Raw genomic sequence first — 18647 nt, forward strand, 5'->3', positions numbered from 1 at the left:
CTTTGCGACGTGCATGTCCCCTCGCTCTGAGTGTTCTCTTGAGGTGTCTTTCACTTATGTGAAACCCGTGCCTATTGCCAAGCACTGATGTTATATCTTTATATTTAAGGCCAAGCTCAAAGTAAAATCGATGAACCGCTCCATTGTTGTGGTAGGAAGTACATTGAGCTAAACATTTCTTTTTTTCTTTCAAATAACTTTTTTTTTCTTCTCCATGTCCCCTAGCCTAGGGGGGCTCCGTAATAAGGTGTTTACACTTTGAAAACTGTGAGCAAAAGGGTTGGTTTGTGGAAGGTCAGCAAGCTTGTTGCTACCACAGAATACAGCAAGTATAGCTAAGAAGCTGTAATAGATCCCCAATTCTATGACTTTAATTGACAATATTACTACTTTCTGCAGATATCTCACAAAAACATACATTTCCTTTACCAATTTAGTACGTTTTGTGAGAGTTTGATCAGGGCCAAGGATTTCGGTAAATGTTTCGGGTTAGGTTACGGTTCTAATCTGGGTTTCATTTTGGGTTTGGGGTTAAGCTTTATCATACTGACCTTTATGGATTTTCCCTACAAAAAGTCACAAATATAGTATACATATTTATGAATTTCGTGTGGGCATCCATATATGGACATCAGGTATTTTGGTGGACTGAAATATTGGAAGTTATTTTCTTTCATTTCTGTATTTATTCAGATTGTTCAATGATTCCACACTGAGCAAAAAAAACAAACATCATTACCTCTTCAAGGGGGCAAGGAACGTTCACGGATCAGGTCACTGTTGAGTTTATATTCACATCTTTTGAAATGAAGGACAATCCTTAAACTGAGGTGATTCAAATGCATGAATTGCAACATGGGACTTTTCCCTTTATAACCGGTAAGGTACACGTACAAGTACAACAAGGGTGTAGTTACTTCACTTATTTACTTACGAATCCAGAACTTAATCCCCACTTCCACTGTTTCCATGGCAAGGTCGTGATTTGGAGTGTCAACTGCCAGTCTGGTGTGTCCCCAGCAAAGGGCCTCCATCTTTCCCCTTGCCTTCAAGACATCTCTACAAGCTTTCCCATCCTGAGCGGTGTCCACAGAGCCTCTCTTGAAGCTGGGTCGATAAGACCCTCCCTTGTCGATGCTGACTCTTTCTTTGTGTCTAACAAAGTATTCAGTTCAGCAAAGAAGATGTCACTTTAGAGGTCCAGCATCATGGTAATGTTGTGAGGTTAAAAGATGCGCATGGAGATCTACTTCTTTAGTAACCCCTACATACATTTTTTTTTATCTTTCTGTATGAATTCACGAATAGTGCAGCTACCCTCCTAAACTATAGGGGTACAAAGGGGAAACCGATTTGGCAAACTTAGTAGATAATGTTTAATTACTTGAAAAGGAAGAAGGCTCACGTGTCAATTTACAAAGCAAACTTTAGATAAAGTAAAAACAACTTTCTCCTAAAAGAAAGGGACTAAAGTAATTCATACACAAAGATAAACTGGTGCACATCTCCTAACAATGAACAAACACAAGTTGAACTAACAGGTCTCACACTGAGGGTGTTTCTCAATGCCGAGTAAAGCTGCTCCAGAGCCACTATTTCAAGCATACTACGTCATCCAGTGCCACCGAAGGACTGTTCCAATGTCCATCATACTTGGAATTCTACCGAGCCCGGCGTACTTCGTAGCGAGACATTTTGAGGCTGCACATGTGTAGACTCCGCGGTCTTAAAATCCCCACAATGCTTTGCACACGGACCAATTTCCCCAAATCTGTGGCGGAAAATGTAAGGCGGGGCCTCTCATATGAAGCACAGCTGCACACTTGCTCGCCTGTTCCACTCTTCGTTTTCCGAATGCTAGGAAGTATTCATGCCTCGCTTCTGAAGCAGGTGACTCGGAAGACATGTGCTACCAAGCAAGCGTACTCGACATTGAGAAACACCCAGAGACACCACACTACACATGCTGCACATGCTGCACATGTCACACATCACCTAACCCAGAGGAGAAGGAAGAGAGACTGCAGCCTTCCTCAGACCTTTATGGAGGCCCTGATTGGGGATCGGGAGCACCAGAGGGAGAGGCTGCACCTGGAGGGAGACAATCAGGGGGAGAGAGACACACACAAACACAACACGGCACATAACAAGTGCGAATGATTTAATGATCTAATGATCTACACCCCCGGAGAATTTCTACAGTCACCCTTCAATCAGCTAATGTATGATCATTTATTCATCTTGAAGAAGGCCCGAGGGCATAATCTTCATTAAAATCAAAAGAAATGCACATGGAGACATAACGTGATCTGACAAGGCAATATACTGCAAACAAACCTGACTCCACCCTTGCTTCATCCCCTGGAGCCCAACCTTCACTGACTGCAATAAAGCATGGCCTGGCTTCAGCCCTAAAACACCTCACTCGAGCTCCACCATCAGAGATGGCCCTTGCTCCACAATCTGAACCAGAAACCCTCTTGCTCTTATTACTGTACCAGAGCCATGCTTGTGCTTAAAACACTGTGTCAGAACACACTCATACATCTCCCAGAGATTCAAGATTCAAAGGTTGTATTGTCATATGCACATAAGCTACAGTGTAGAAATGGCAATGAAAATCTTATGACCCGAGCTCCTCCAACAATGCAACATAGTTATATAATAAAATACAAAAAATAAAATACAAAATAGTGCAAGAAGTCTTTATACACGTAAATAGAATATGATACATACAACAACAGAATGTTAAATTAAATATTGTAGAGTAAGATGAAATTAAATACAGGTTATTACAGTGATAACTATTTAGATAAATAAATAAATTGCAAGATGACAAACAGATGAATGCTTATGGAGACACAGTGCTCAGGTGTTTAGCAGTCTTATGGCCTGCGGGAGGAAACTGTCCCTGAGTCTGGTGGTTTTAGTCACAGCAGATTCATATGCATGATAATATGTCCTGAGAAATGTTTAGAAGACAGATGGAGGAAATTCTGGTAGCCTACAAGTACTGAGAGATGCCAAATCCTGAGATGAGTTCCTCGTGTTAAACTGTGTGAGTAAGGTTCCAACTGCAAAAGTCTGTGGTGATGGAAAGCCAAGTCGCTAGGTCGTTCCTCTGAAGGCCGAAACATGAATGCAAGGTCACAGAGCAGGTGAGTAAAAATCTTTCCCTTTCAACATGATGTAACTTACCACCCACCCAACAACACCCTGTCCCTGGTCCTCTCAGGGATGGGCAAAGAAATTATGAATCCTCTCCCTTCACTGAAAGAGATTCAGACATGCATCATCCAACCAACTGGACCTGATCATAACACGAACACACTGCATCCTTGCATCAGACAGTCAGACACTAATATTTAAAAAGATGTCTTACCACCACTTAAAATCAAGGAGGCCTTGCAATCCTCACGAAGCACCTGTGTTCAACAAAAGGGAGGAGACTGAGGTTCAACCTCACAGGAAAAAGAAAAGAAAAGATCTGTGTTGTCTGTATTGGGAAGAAAGACTAAGACTGGCTTGAATTATTGGCAGGAAAGAAAAGGGGACCTTGAAGATGTTCTTGGTTTAATTATTAATATTATAGTTCATGTATAACTTTTGAAAACCTAACATCTCCAGAACAGTAGGTGGCGGTATGCACCTTATATGAAACGGTCGCTACCTGCCAAAATGTCAACAAAGAAGAAGAACAGCGCCCTCCGTAAACTGTCATGGCCGCTCTGCTCGACATAGCAAGCACGTATATGGAAAGTAACTAGTTGTCTTAATCGTAAAGTGGCCGTCATAATGAGGACTGTCCTGATGGTGGCAGAGAAACCGTCCCTGGCTCTGTCCATTGCCAAAATCCTGTCTAAAGGTGAGTAGCAGAGTATGTGAGCATGTCTCTTTGTTGTTGGACACAGTAGGCTACCTTTAAATAAGCAGTGTGTCAGGTAAATTGTTAACAGATTTAAAGTGTGAACAGTGTTGTGTGAGTGATATTTTGGTGTAATTTACGGTGACCCCGACGATGTCCACATCAAGAACAACCCGTTCACGTTAACCAAACTAAGACACGAGAGAAGCCTTTAGCCTAAGGTGACCAGATTTTCAAAATTAAAACCCGGGACATTTTGATTTTTGCTGTCAAAATATCATTAACATCAATTTTCTTCACTGTTAAAGAAAAAAGGGGGACAATTCTGGTTCAATTTAATTTGAACATTTTAACTGTTGGATACAAACAGAAGGACGATAGCTCATATATGAGACTTCCAAGGTCTTTTATTTTGAAACTGTACATTATATTGTCCAGATTCTCTCGGAGTGATTAGATGGGGTGTCCTGCTATCACCCTGGAGTGAAATAAGTCTTTGATAAGTTGACAGTTTTTTATTTATTCTTGTATAAAAACAGAAGGACGATAGCCCATATATGAGCTTTCAAAAGTATTTTATTTTGAAATTCTACATCAGATTGTCCTGATTTTCTCTGATTGACTAGACGGGGTCTCCTACTATCACCCTGAAGTGAAATAAGTATTTGTTTGACTTCGAATGACTCTTTAATTATGGACAGTTTCCATTAAATAATAATCAAAATATAGATGGACAATAGATCTAATTTGATATTTTAAACAGCATACATTTTAAATTGTGCTTCAGAAAGTAATGTTATTTTAGGAGTGTTGTGAGATGGTGTCAACATCAATTGAAATTAGTCACCCAGTGGAAATGTCCGATATGTCTTCATAACTGTATCTTTACATTTTACATTCACTCAGTTATGATGTGGGAGTTATACGTAGTTTGTTTTACATTAGTATTGATCACATTATATAGTACATATTTCTTAATTTAAGCTCCAACATGAATATGTTTGGTGTGTTTTTTAGTTATATTTGTTATTGACCGAATAAACGCTTTTATTTTGAAGGCAGTTTTTACAGGCCTCTACCGTAATGCATAGGCGCACCACAATAGAGTGGCGAAGTCCCTCCCCTTCCGGTGGACCTCCATGGGACCTTATTTCGGAAAAATCATGTCAAAACGAGCAAGACCCATTGCTGGTATGATAACAACCTGGTACTAAGCACACAGGCATCTTGTTAAAGTTATCTTATCTTAGCCAGCGCCATATAGATAGATTATATCTATATGGCGCTGACGATCTCCCGTAAAAGCTCCGTAAAAGGTACGTGTTGTGATGTCTGTGTTTGCTTCCCCTGTCGCGAGATCGGATCGCTTAGATACTATACTTAAATAATCTGTGGAGTCTCAGCTTTAATCGGATATATTGTATGTGCAGTTTCGATAAGTAATAAGGGTATCTTTATTTTGAATTCTGTGCTAAAGTGCGTCAGCATTTTTTTTTTAAATGAATAAAACCGCACGTCCCTGCAGTGTGAATATCGCGCATGCGCATATCGCGGTTATCGCCATGACACGGTATATCATTCAGCCCTACAATGCATCCTTATTGGATTCATTCCTCCATTGGTGGACTTAGATCAGTCTCAATAGGTTACGCACACAAAAGGATTCCCAAGTGAATTTTGTGATTAATAAATATATATGATTCTCCACAAAATTATTTAGCAATGCACACATAATTTATCGTAGTATACAAATAATCCACAGAAACCATGCATTAAAAAAACAAATATTCCTACTGGCAAAGGGTCATTGTCCCAAAAATCATGTCAACATTATTTTATTGTCACTTGAAGACCATTTTATGCCACAGATATTAAATGATAATACAATAGCATAATAATGCATATGCACTTTCATTCTTAAAAATATATTCAGACATTTTGATTGGATTGGATTTTATTTTGTCAGTGTTAAGGACATTAATGACAAAGAGTGCAAAGTAACAACATATAAGCTTTAATTGATAGCAATGTTATGTTTCCACTGTTTTTAAACAGTCAACATATTGGCTGATTCAGGTAACAGGCCTTTCTTGACTATTCACTCTCTTGACTCTCACTTAAACCCAACATGTGCCCACCATGGAGCTGTAGATTGTACGCCCATTGGACCAATATTCTTCCAAACGTTCTGGCCTGTCAGTACCCGTAAAAACCCCTATCCTCAATGTTATCGTACCTCTACCTGTGTCCTCTACTCTGAAGCCAGTACCCAGAATATATGTTCTTTATCTGGGTTCACTAACCCTAACAACAACAACAATCCTGCTAAGCAGTTCTACAATGCTGGCTATCACCTCTGTAAATAAACCCAGTGTTTCTCAGTCTGGCTATGACTGCGTTACACTTAAAAGGTGAGGAGTTTGCAGCAAAAAATCATCATATTTTACAAATGAACAGCATATAACATAGCTAAAAACGTTCAAAACTTAATCCAGTCTAAAAGCAACACAGTTTAAGATGCCAAATGGAGGAAGGACGGGTGGCAAAAGAAACCCCTGGGTAATGCATACATTAACCGGTTAATATTATCTCTGCTTATCTTGGTTACTATTAGGTTGACTTATATAATATGTGTATAACATTGAATTAATGTGTTGCTTGAACGCAGCTTTTCATTTTATCTTCTTAATCTTCCTATTTTTTAAAAAGAAAACAAGGCTTATTTATTAGCATTAAATTGCCAAACATTCATTTACATTTTAAGTGCATTCTACTGTTCAACACTTTGAGTTATGTTTTTATTTACTCCCAAGTCTGTTTTAACCAACCAGGCTTGCAGCTGAAAGACTAAGGCATAAATAATTAATATTGACCTCCTAAGACCGTGTCTCAAGCCATGAACCAATCTTGAACATCACCTGACCCGGAAAGGTCCGGTGTGCAGCATACGTCACCAGCTATCCCATTAAGAAGTGAACCACAGTCTTAGTACTGAAAACCCAGGGTTAAATCTGAAGTTACTAACCCCAAATCCTGCTCTGTAAGTCTGACACAGAGGAGAGCAGACAAGGGGACATGTGACAGGGAAGTGACATGTTCATTCGCCTTAGGCGCTGTGAAAGAACGCTCTGGCATCATGTTGACTAACATTTGGGTGACTTTCTCATTTAAACAAACACGCATGTTAAAACAAATGGCAAAAATGATGAGGCTATGTCCATATAGGGTACAATAAGTCGATAATGTATTGTTGTGACAGGCCTATCAGCCATTCCTGCTCAGCTATGCCTGGAGATGGCACATATACACGCTATGGTGATGAGCTCAAACTCCAGAGAGTAGCTGGCTGAGGGGAAGCAGCTGGGGTTCTTCCTGAGGACGGGCATCCTCAGGGACACGGGGATGGTCTCCATACCAAAAGCACTGTCCAGCCCCCTGCAGGAGTGGCTGCTGTGGCAGCTGGCCTCATGGATGACCTGAGGCACCCGGTTCAGGTCGATGTTCTCCCTGGAGACAGATCACAGACAGGCTTTATTCATTGGTGAATAAGAATCCTTCATCTAAAGGATTTATTAAGTCACCTGTGCACAGGAGTTCAAAACTTGTAATCCCCATCTGATCAAATCAGATTTGGATTTTGGGGAGTTCAAAACCAAACAACAGGATTAGGATCACTTTGATATCCGATCAGATCAGGAAATCCAATCCAAGCTTTAATCTGGATCAAATCTTCAAAACGGGTAGTTCAAACCGACAACACAGGTTTGGGATCAGTTTGATCCCAAACAACTGGATTATCCTGATCCCACCAGAGGGGTGGGTTTCCAGTGGATTACCAGAGCAAAATGTACTGTACCATTTATTTAAAAATATGTTTCAATATAAATAAGATGACAAAGTTTGTTAACTGAAATAATACACACTTTTTAGCCTTCATGGCAAATCAATTTTATTTTTCATTTTTTGCTCACGTTTGTGGTGGCCTGTTTTGTTTTCAACCAAATGTTGATGACGTAAATGTTTATGCTCATGAAAGTATCACAACAAAGATTGTCAATCACAAATGTAATTTAGATTAAAGAAAAAATATCTTCAACAAAAAGAAAGTCCATCATCTGTCATCACCTTTCAAAAGTAATTGCGGACAATAGATGTCTGCAATGTGGTCTCTTGTCTTCCTTGTATTATTTTTCATGTCCACTAGATGGCGCTCAGTAGGATTAAAGCACTGATATTCAGGATCTAGTCATCTTGAAAAGTCGTAATCTGGATCAGGGTGATCCTATCCTGAATTGCTTTGAACTCCAGGGACAGAATCTGTCCGACTTGTCTGATCCTGAATCACAACAAATGGGATTTCAAAATCTGATCGAGATTAAAAGTGTTGAACTCCTGGGCCCTGGCGATAAATTCTGCGATCCTGTCTGTTAGCAGATGTTTTCAGTAATACACAGGGATGTTTCTCAAATAATCAAACAAGTCATACTGTTCATGATAAAGTATCATTCCCTGGGATCATTGCCCACACAAAGACCATCAAAATGTGCACTTAATACAAAGCACTTCAAAGTTATTTGTCTTGTTTGTCACGTGCAAGCAATGTAAAGGTTTCATTTCTCATCACATAGAGAAATGACAAAGTGGTCATTATGCTATGGTGTGCTGTTGGCAATTGAATATTATACCTATTAGGGGTTCACCTAAAAGCTGTTTGCCAGCCGCCCTTAAAAAACAAATGATTAAATATAATTATTTATAATAAACAAATATTCTTAAAATGAATTGCTTCAAACTTGAAATGAGTTTGTTTCACTTAGTTTAGTCTTGTATCAAATGTAATACTTTTGGTTTTTAGGCTATCGGTCAAACAATACAATACATTTGACACTTCAAATGAGTTGTAATAAATAAAATGACCCAATGAATGGTTGATTTAGGGCAATTGGTAAATGAATCATTAATTGGAGTGATCATTAGTTTCAGTTATACATTTACATTTGATCTTTCCTCATTCATATTCTTTCCTCTTTTCTTCTTCACTCCCAGTTCAGTCAGCTGGTGCTTCTACCAAAGTGTCATCAATAGGTAGCCACAATCTTCTTGATGCTTTGAATGCAAGGACATTGTAAAAAAACAGCTGATAGCTATTTACTAGAATGCAATTAGTCATTTCCTAATGTCCAATCAACATTTCAAAGCACAGAGAGACTTCATCGACAATGGTATTCCTTGGAAAATGATGATCATTTTTGCTCTAAAAATGAAAAAACGACAGCGTTCTCAAGTTGACATTTACAGGTCTAGGTTTGTCCTGAATAATGGAACAACATGAAACATCCTAAGAGACTGATTCATATTTTGAAAAAGTTCTGTTAATCATCTAATGGATTATTTGATCCACTCTTCCAGAACGACTGGTTGAGAATACAATAGTGTGTTTTAGCTTAATGACAGTAATGGTGGCGTGAACACTCACACGTAGCTCCAGGTGGCGATGCTGCGCTCGTTGATGTTGCTGGGCAGGTTCACCAGCTGTCCGTAGTAGTCCTGCAGGCTGTAAGTGCAGAAGGACTCCTCCACACACTGGCTGCCCAGCGGAAGGGCCACACACTGGTTCAGGGCCGCGAGGCACAGCAGGAAGACCCGCAGCAGCTACACACATTACTCGGTTAGTCTCATTTCTCTGCGTCACTTTCCGGGAGATGTCTTGCATCAGTCTGCTTTTCCTCAAACTTAAAATACTGCATATCACTATGCTTTGGAAATGATTACGATTTGTTTTTGTCCCTCAATGATAAGCCGACAACTCTGAGTGGCATTCCATACTGATTTATTAAAGGCTGTCAGGACTCGGCTCTGCTTTGTATCAAACACTTTATTTAGTGCACTGCTTACCAAAAGGTTTTAAAAACTGTCATTTACAGTAAGCTGACCTCAAATATATGTTAAGATATGTAATCTTGTTTCTTATTCTTTGATAAAAAGGCCTAGTTCTTGATATGAATTACAGTTTGGCCCATTTCATTCTTAAGTTCTTGTACATCGCTACAGAGACAATATTACTTTGGTGTGTGTAATGAAACGAGGGTATTGTTAATAATTTCCAAGGATATCCAGCCCTACTTTGATAGTTAGTGTAAAGGATGGCCTCTTGTGGCTTATTATTTAAACGTACACGTTAAGACCAAAACTATTCTACTTTTAACTGTCAAAAACGTCTGTCATCATCACCATTAACATGAAGGCAACTTTCTTACCTGGAGCTGTTCCATGGCTGAAGTTTGTCGCTTGAGATGGGCTGCTCCTGGGTGCTGTAGGTCTTATGTTGTTTCTGTTGGAGTAGATCTGCAACCTGTCTCTGGACCTGCCTCTATTTATTTGCCCTCATCGTAGCATTCCCATTCGAATAGTTTGCGTCCTTCATTAGCAGTCAACCTTGAAAGAATAATTGTATTCCGAGAAGACGTCATGTGCATGGTAACTAAAGGATATGCACTCATGTTCTGACCTTCTGTAAAAGTCTGACTCATCAGAGCCCCGAGAATAAAAACTAAAAAAGTAAATAAAGTGTACTTTTTGAAGTGCATTTCAAAAGTTGTGTTTTCTAATTCATTTTTATTTATTGAATATCTTCAAAATGATGTACTTTAATCTCACGATACTTCCTTATTATATCTGCATATTATAAAATATAAGGTTGCTATTATTTTATAATTTAAGTTGTATATAGTATAGTGATTAAATACATAACACGTTATTTGTGTAATAAAAATAGTTGTACAATAAATAGCTAAAGAAAATAAATGCTACAAAGCAAGCCTCAAATGTTCTCCTGATGAAAGCTTTGTTTGATACGGTCTCATAAAGTTCTCCCTTTGACTGGCTTGACTTTGCCCTTTGCTTCTTGCAGATTGACGGACACTGAGCAGTACACACCAGAAGTCAGTCTGTCTCAAAGAGCTTCTTAGTCCGTGTCCACTGTTCTCACTAAAATAATATATTATTTTTGTAATAAAAAACTACCCTGCTTCCATTAAAAGACAACAATAGATCACTTACAGGTCATACAACATCATCTATAGGGCAATACACAAAAGGTGGGTAGATCTGCGGACGAAACGCTCTGGGGGGCCAAACGGCTCCGTGTGTACGTCCTATACGATCATTTCCTGATAACGATGACGCCATAGCCCCGCCTCTCCCCACCTCTGCTGCTCACGCCGGCGTCACCCGCGTGTTTCAACAACAACAACAACAATGGCGGATCACAGGGTTGCTTTTGTGCTCGTAGTTTATTTCCATTAATTATATTAAAAACTGCTCTGGAGATCAGTGGTTGCATTAGACTTTTTCGTTGTCCGTCATTTTGACGGACAGGATCGTAAAATGTCCATCATATAATCCATTATTATCAGTCATTTTATTTTTCATGTTATAATCATTCATACAGAGCTTTTAAGGGCATGGAGAAAAAAAAACACCGACCGCGTGGTCACTTTTCATGTGAACACGAACATGAATGATTTCTTTGTTCCTGCACTGACGGCACAGCAGAGGGGGGCAGAGGCCGCTAAAAACACCACGACCACTGTGCCTAAACAGGCAAATATGAACAATGCCATCGTTTCAAATGAGACAATTACAATCAGAATATGAACAAAACATTTACAAGAACAACTCAATTGACCTGCTGTAGCCTGAACGCTGATTTCTGCATCGTCGTGCACCCTCGGACAAATCCGTTACTCATCTTAGCTTTTCTACAGATGTTGCAGAACACTTTGTCATCTCCCCTCCTCAGCCACTTAAACTCTTGCTCCCACTGAACCCGGTACTCCCGCTTCAACTCCTTGCCACTGGCTTGCCCCTCTGCCGCTGTCTGAACGCTGTCAGTTTGAGTCTTACTGGCTTGTCCTTCATCCTCCAGCGCATCAATCCCTCTTTTCACCTCGTTTATGCACACCATCACAACTACTGGGCTTATTAAAAAAGCTTCGGACGATCAGCTGCCGTGACATTTTGCGATTGCTAAAGCCGGTTAAACAACGAGGTAATCAACGAGGTCAAAAACAAGACTAGACAATAGCTACTTAATATACACACACTCGCCACCAACTGGACAGGGGTGTGAATGACTAAATAGTTACAGACTACAGTAGAGTACAGTAGATCGCCCTCAGTCCACCTGGCCACTGAGGATGTAATATAATGTGGGCCGCTGGTGGGCATTTTGGCGCTGTTCCAAATTGTGTAATCTGTCAAAATGACGGACTGCTTTCAGATTTTTCCGTCATTGTTAAAAAAAATCCGTCATTGACGGAAAATATTCGGTTAACGCGACCTCTGCTGGAGATGTTGTCATTTTTCCACAAAAGCGAGTTACAGGAACTGTTCCCAAATCTCTGGATCGCCCTCCGCATTGCAGTAACTCTTCCTGTTACAGTTGCGTCTGCTGAGAGAAGCTTTTCCAAACTAAAGCTTATGAAGACGTACCTCCGGTCGTCAATGGCACAAGAATGCTTAAGTGGCCTGGCTATCATAAGTATCAACGCATAGTTGGCACAGCAGCTGTCAGACGATGACCTTGTCGATGACTTTGCATCCAGGAAATGCCGACGTATTCACCTGTAAACGCATACTGAACGACATACATGCACATTTACCATTTACCTCACTGTATAAAAAAGTAACTGTTGATAATAATAAACAGGAATTATATTTGCAAAGTACTTTGTTTCCAAACCTTTTTTTTTCACTCCTGTCGGTGGGGGGGGGGGGGGCCTCATCTCATCTCACAATGTCACTTGGGGCCCCAAGTTGGCCAGGGACGGCCCTGAGTAGGGCTTCTAGTTTAGCGCTTACTTCAGCCCGTTCCTCCCTTTTGGCACCCTTCTGGGCTAGTGGAAGCATGTCCTGTCCTGCAGATACGATTTAAATACCTCTAACATCTGGTCTTTAATAGTTTTTGGACAAATACATTGGAACATATTAGGCTTTGGTACACACAATACTTGTGTTGGTTTGGATCTTTTCAGAGTTTCAACCACATTAATTACCTCTGCAATTAATTAATTAATGTGGTTAGGTGGGCATTTAAATGTTTTTTTCATGGGCCTATAAAGCCTGCACCTTTTTAAAAGACTTTTGACTAATTACATTATCATCTTTTATCCTTGGCCTTAAGGAAATTGTACAAGTCGCAAGGGTCTCAACGGAGCATGCTCAGTGCACGAATACCCCGGCAGCTTCCAGGGCCAAAGTGTACGCTTTAAGATGACTTCTGTGTGTGGACATGTGATGAGTCTGGATTTCATCGGTGGGTATCAACTCCTGCTCACCCTAACCCACCCAACCTTCACTGATGACATTTCCTTGCTTAATAATGTAACATGTTTTTAAGAGTTCAGTTTTCTGAATCTGTCAGAAAAGAAAAAAGTTATCAGTACATCCCTAATCATGACCTGATCAACATCTTAAACAATTGAATGTGCCATTACACCTTTCTAAAAGTAATAACTAAAAACACCATTTAACAGTACATATGAATTGTTACCATCAGATTGGAGATACAGATCCCACAATTGAATAGGGTTAGACTGAAGCACTCCTTTGTGCACCAGTCAATCCTCACATTAAATACAGAGTTTAATCCCAGGTCAAATGTACGTAAGAAGCTCTTGAACATACTGTCTTCAGTGATTGTATTGTTGTGTTAATTGTCCGTTTCCCCCGCTTAATATTTGAGGATGGAGCTGCTGTAACGTATGACAAATGTCAGACTTGATCTGACAATAAAGTATTAATCGTATCGTTTTATGTGTTTCAACCTATTTAGCTCCCATTTATTGTCTTTCTTACAGTTTAGACTTTGTTGTTGTTTTTTTAGGGAAGTACAACAACTGGGACAAGGTGGACCCTGCAGAACTCTTTAGCAAAGCTCCGACAGAAAAGAAGGAGGCCAACCCTAAACTCAACATGGTCAAGTTCCTCCAGGTAAGTGACTCAGATATGGATTTTCAGAAGACATTGGAGCTCACAGCATTCTTATGAATCACCAGGGCCCAGGAGTTCAACACTTTTAATCTCAATCAGAACCGATCAGATTTTGAAATCCCATTTGTTGTGATCCAGGATCAGACAAATCGGACAGATTCTGTCCCTGGAGTTCAAAGCAATTCAGGATAGGATGACCCTGATCCAGATTACGACTTTTCAAGATGACTAGATCCTGAATATCAGTGCTTTAATCCTACTGAGCGCCATCTAGTGGATATGAAAAATAATACAAGGAAGACAAGAGACCACATTGCAGAGACATCTATTGTCCGCAATTACTTTTGAAAGGTGATGACAGATGATGGACTTTTTTTTTGTTGAAGATATTTTAACAAACTTTGTCATCTTATTTATATTGAAACATATTTTTAAATAAATGGTACAGTACATGTTGCTCTGGAAACCCACCCTCTGGTGGGATCAGGATAATCCAGTTGTTTGGGATCAAACTGATCCCAATCCTGTGTTGTCGGTTTGAACTACCCGTTTTGAAGATTTGATCCAGATTAAAGCTTGGATTGGATTTCCTGATCTGATCGGATATCAAAGTGATCCTAATCCTGTTTTTTGGTTTTGAACTCCCCAAAATCCAAATCTGATCTGATCAGATGGGGATTAAAAGTTTTGAACTCCTGGGCCCTGGATGTCATTGTGTTTCATGGATTATATTTGTGGTGCTTACCCCACATTTCTGGTGTCATGTCAGGTTGAAGCGAGAGGCTGTGACTACGTGGTTCTATGGTTGGACTGTGATAAAGAAGGCGAGAACATCTGCTTTGAGGTAATTCAGGGCCGAATTCAAACCTGCTATTAATGCGAGCATTATCTGAAGATGTTATGTATAAAAGGACATCCAATCCTTGGCTCTTTTCACTAGGTATTAAAAACATTATTTTGGTTGTACTGCCGTTGTTATTTGATCTCGATATACAAATAGTTCAGACAGCATGGCTCACAACATGCCTAATCCTAGGTCAAAGGAAGCAGTGCTGCTTTTTGGGTTCAGCTCATTTTCTTTTGCTGAAAAGGAGTCTGCTTAGTCAAAAGGAAGAGATGACATTTTGCTCGTCAGTGCACTTAAGTAGCACTTGTAGTCTCATTGGGTTAAACTGCACTGCAGATGATCAGAATGTCCTCACATGCAGGAACACGTATTCCTCAGCGCTCAGTTTGGCCACATCTGATGCAGTTAGTGGGCTGACATCATACTTATATTGACTGCTAACTGAATATATCATATGTTTTAATACTGAGTATTCTTTTCACTCCAACTAAATCTACAGTTTAAAATCTACATTACGCTCCCCATTCCACGGGGACATTTTCTCCAGTACAAAGTGATGTGTGATCCACCTCTTCACGCTTAATCAATTCATCGCTGATGCTGCTTCTTTTTTGACACAGGTTTGATTTATTGCAGCTTAGAAGAGTATCTGAACTCATTCTAATAATCCAAATTGATTGATTCTTATAGTTCAGGGGTCTTCAACTAAAATTCAACGAGGTCCAGTTAGAGAAAATGTCCCCATGCAAAGGTCCGGAACATCAAAATGTCTAACTTGCTTCATGAATTAGTGTGATATATATTGAAGTAGCCTGTAGCTTTATCAACGTCTGCATGTAATCAACAACTGACTGCCAATCAAATAAAGAAAGTACAATTCATAAACAACAATATTTATTGTCAATGAACATTGAACTACAGATATACAGTAAATACTTTGAATATGCAACAGTCTTCCTCACTGTCCTCTATTTCCACTTCTTGCATGGTAGATGATGAAGATACTGCAGTCTTCCTCCCTGTCCCTGTTTAAGCCTCCCATTTGCTTTCTCCAAACTTGTTGCTGAAAAAAGTCCTTGCATTTCCTGAGGCCAAGTTGAAGGATCAAATACTAAGAAATGACATGACTTGAAGTCATATCTGATTTCAGATGTGGGAAGTAACTAAGTACACTTATTCAAGTACTGTACTTAGGTAACATTTTGAGATACTTGTACTTTACTTGAGTATTTCTATTTTATGCTACTGTGTACTTCTACTCCACTACAGTTCAGAGGTAAATGGTGTACTTTTCCTCCACTACATGTATTAATCCCTTTAGTTACTTCACAGATGTGGATGAATGATGTGAAATCTAATCAAGTGTTGAATCAGACTTTAGTTCCACCTGGAGTAAATCCACCAGCTACCCTGCAGTATACAAAGTCATTCAAACTAGCTGCACCTTTACCAGCTTTGAGAACACTTTCATGATCAATCATTATAAAACATATCATATATATTATTCTGAAATAAACCAATCTGCACAACGACTACTTTTACTGTCGCTACTTTCACTATATTTTGATGAGAATACTTTTCTACTTTCACTTGAGGAACATTGTGAATGTAGGACTTTTACTGTAACAGAGTATTGCTACACAAGGGCTGAGTACTTCTTGCACCTCGGTCTGATTTCAAACTCTTCCATTAACACCCCGAGTAAGATTGCAGCTGTGTGTTTTGCGCCACCTTGTTGTAAATAAAACTGCAGCAGCTTGACCACAGATCAATTAAAAGTCTCACATTAAGGAACGTTGTGATCAGCTGATTTTACGCAGTTCTCCAGTGTGTGCACGGGGCACAGAGTGTGCACAGGGGAGTCTCCCTCCGCAGCCAGTTGGCGTAGTTTTGGTACAATTCTGTTGTTCATACCGACGTTACAAGAAGCCCTGTCTGTGCACACGGCGACCAACTCTGCCATCCAGTGATCCAAGCCTGCCTCCTGTAAAGCTTCACCAGTCCGTCGGTTATGGCCTGTGCGGCTCGGCCAGCACCAGTTCAATCAGTCCAAGAACGACCAAAGATTGTTAACAGGGAGCAAAACGCCAAAGTGGCTGCTTAATGTATTTGAGTTTTTTGGACATAATAGGTTACTCCACTGAGTGTTGACAAGAAACACGTGTAGACGAAATATGTGTTTTTGTTTTGATGACCCATCAGGTACGCAAAGGTGCGCAGTGACAAAAGTGACGTTACGCATCTCATATTTTTGCCGCACCTGTGTACAAGTTATGTGCAGCCCTGATTATAGGTCCGGGTCTGGATCCGGACCGCGGTCCGCCTGTTACTGAACTATGCTATAGTTGGTTATTTAGCTTTTGACTGTTCTGTCACTGTTTCTCTTGCCTTACAGGTACTGGATGCCATCCAGCCAGTGATGAACCGAGTTAGGGAGCAGAGTGTTTACCGAGCCAAATTCAGCTCCATCACGGACACTGACATCTGGAATGCCATGGATCACCTGGGAGAGCCCAACCGCAATGAAGCCCTGTCAGTGGACGCACGTCAGGAGCTGGACCTGCGCATCGGCTGCGCCTTCACCCGGTACACTGCTGCCCAGACACACACATCTCACTGCTGTCCAGACACACACATCTCACTGCTGTCCAGACACACATCTCACTGCTGTCCAGACACACACATCTCACTGCTGTCCAGACACACACATCTCACTGCTGTCCAGACACACACATCTCACTGCTGCCCAGACACACACATCTCACTGCTGTCCAGACACACATCTCACTGCTGTCCAGACACACACATCTCACTGCTGTCCAGACACACACATCTCACTGCTGTCCAGACACACACATCTCACTGCTGCCCAGACACACACATCTCACTGCTGTCCAGACACACATCTCACTGCTGTCCAGACACACACATCTCACTGCTGTCCAGACACACATCTCACTGCTGTCCAGACACACACATCTCACTGCTGTCCAGACACACACATCTCACTGCTGTCCAGACACACACATCTCACTGCTGTCCAGACACACACATCTCACTGCTGCCCAGACACACATCTCACTGCTGTCCAGACACACACATCTCACTGCTGTCCAGACACACACATCTCACTGCTGTCCAGACACACATCTCACTGCTGTCCAGACACACACATCTCACTGCTGTCCAGACACACACCTCTCACTGCTGTCCAGACACACACATCTCACTGCTGTCCAGACACACACATCTCACTGCTGTCCAGACACACATCTCACTGCTGCCCAGACACACATCTCACTGCTGCCCAGACACACACATCTCACTGCTGCCCAGACACACATCTCACTGCTGCCCAGACACACACATCTCACTGCTGTCCCAGACAACACCATCTCACTGCTGTCCCAGACACACACATCTCACTGCTGTTCCAGACACACACATCTCACTGCTGTTCCATACACACACATCTCACTGCTGTTCAGACACACACATCTCACTGCTGTTCAGACACACACATCTCACTGCTGTTCAGACACACACATCTCACTGCTGTTCAGACACACACATCTCACTGCTGTTCAGACACACACATCTCACTGCTGCTCAGACACACACATCTCACTGCTGCCCAGACACACACATCTCACTGCTGCCCAGACACACACATCTCACTGCTGTCCAGACACACACATCTCACTGCTGTCCAGACACACACATCTCACTGCTGTCCAGACACACACATCTCACTGCTGCCCAGACACACATCTCACTGCTGCCCAGACACACACATCTCACTGCTGCCCAGACACACATCTCACTGCTGCCCAGACACACACATCTCACTGCTGCCCAGACACACATCTCACTGCTGCCCAGACACACACATCTCACTGCTGCCCAGACACACACATCTCACTGCTGCCCAGACACACACAT

At 41.1% G+C, this 18647-nt stretch overlaps 2 protein-coding genes across 3 annotated transcripts in view; one reads left to right on the forward strand and one right to left on the reverse strand.

Annotated features, from left to right (window-relative positions):
• The first annotated feature begins 3694 nt into the window (after positions 1–3694).
• Positions 3695–18647, forward strand: part of top3b (DNA topoisomerase III beta) — a 38128-nt gene continuing 23175 nt past the window's right edge. Inside the window, exons 1-5 of one of the 2 annotated variants that reach the window (XM_034208379.1) lie at positions 3695–3865; positions 13050–13181; positions 13752–13858; positions 14628–14702; positions 17101–17291. In XM_034208379.1, coding sequence (XP_034064270.1) covers positions 3796–3865; positions 13050–13181; positions 13752–13858; positions 14628–14702; positions 17101–17291 — 575 coding nt within the window. In that variant the 5' untranslated portion in view covers positions 3695–3795. The remainder of the gene's footprint in view (positions 3866–13049; positions 13182–13751; positions 13859–14627; positions 14703–17100; positions 17292–18647) is intronic. The other variant, XM_034208380.1, reaches the window with a different exon arrangement.
• Positions 7050–10137, reverse strand: LOC117541218 (interleukin-17A-like). Its single transcript, XM_034208381.1, has 3 exons — positions 10123–10137; positions 9342–9517; positions 7050–7372 (listed from the first exon to the last, which is right to left on the reverse strand). The coding sequence occupies exons 1-3, from the start codon at positions 10135–10137 to the stop codon at positions 7144–7146; spliced, it is 420 nt and encodes a 139-aa protein (XP_034064272.1). The 3' UTR covers positions 7050–7143.

The sequence above is a fragment of the Gymnodraco acuticeps genome, unplaced genomic scaffold (assembly GCF_902827175.1).
Source record: "Gymnodraco acuticeps unplaced genomic scaffold, fGymAcu1.1, whole genome shotgun sequence".
Lineage (NCBI taxonomy): Eukaryota > Metazoa > Chordata > Actinopteri > Perciformes > Bathydraconidae > Gymnodraco > Gymnodraco acuticeps.

Excerpts from the sequence above, each read along its gene's own strand:
- LOC117541218 (XM_034208381.1), bottom strand. Across the intron at positions 7,373-9,341 it reads ATCGCCACCTGGAGCTACGT|GGAGAACATCGACCTGAACC; the intron begins GTGAGTGTTCAC and ends ATCTGTCTCCAG.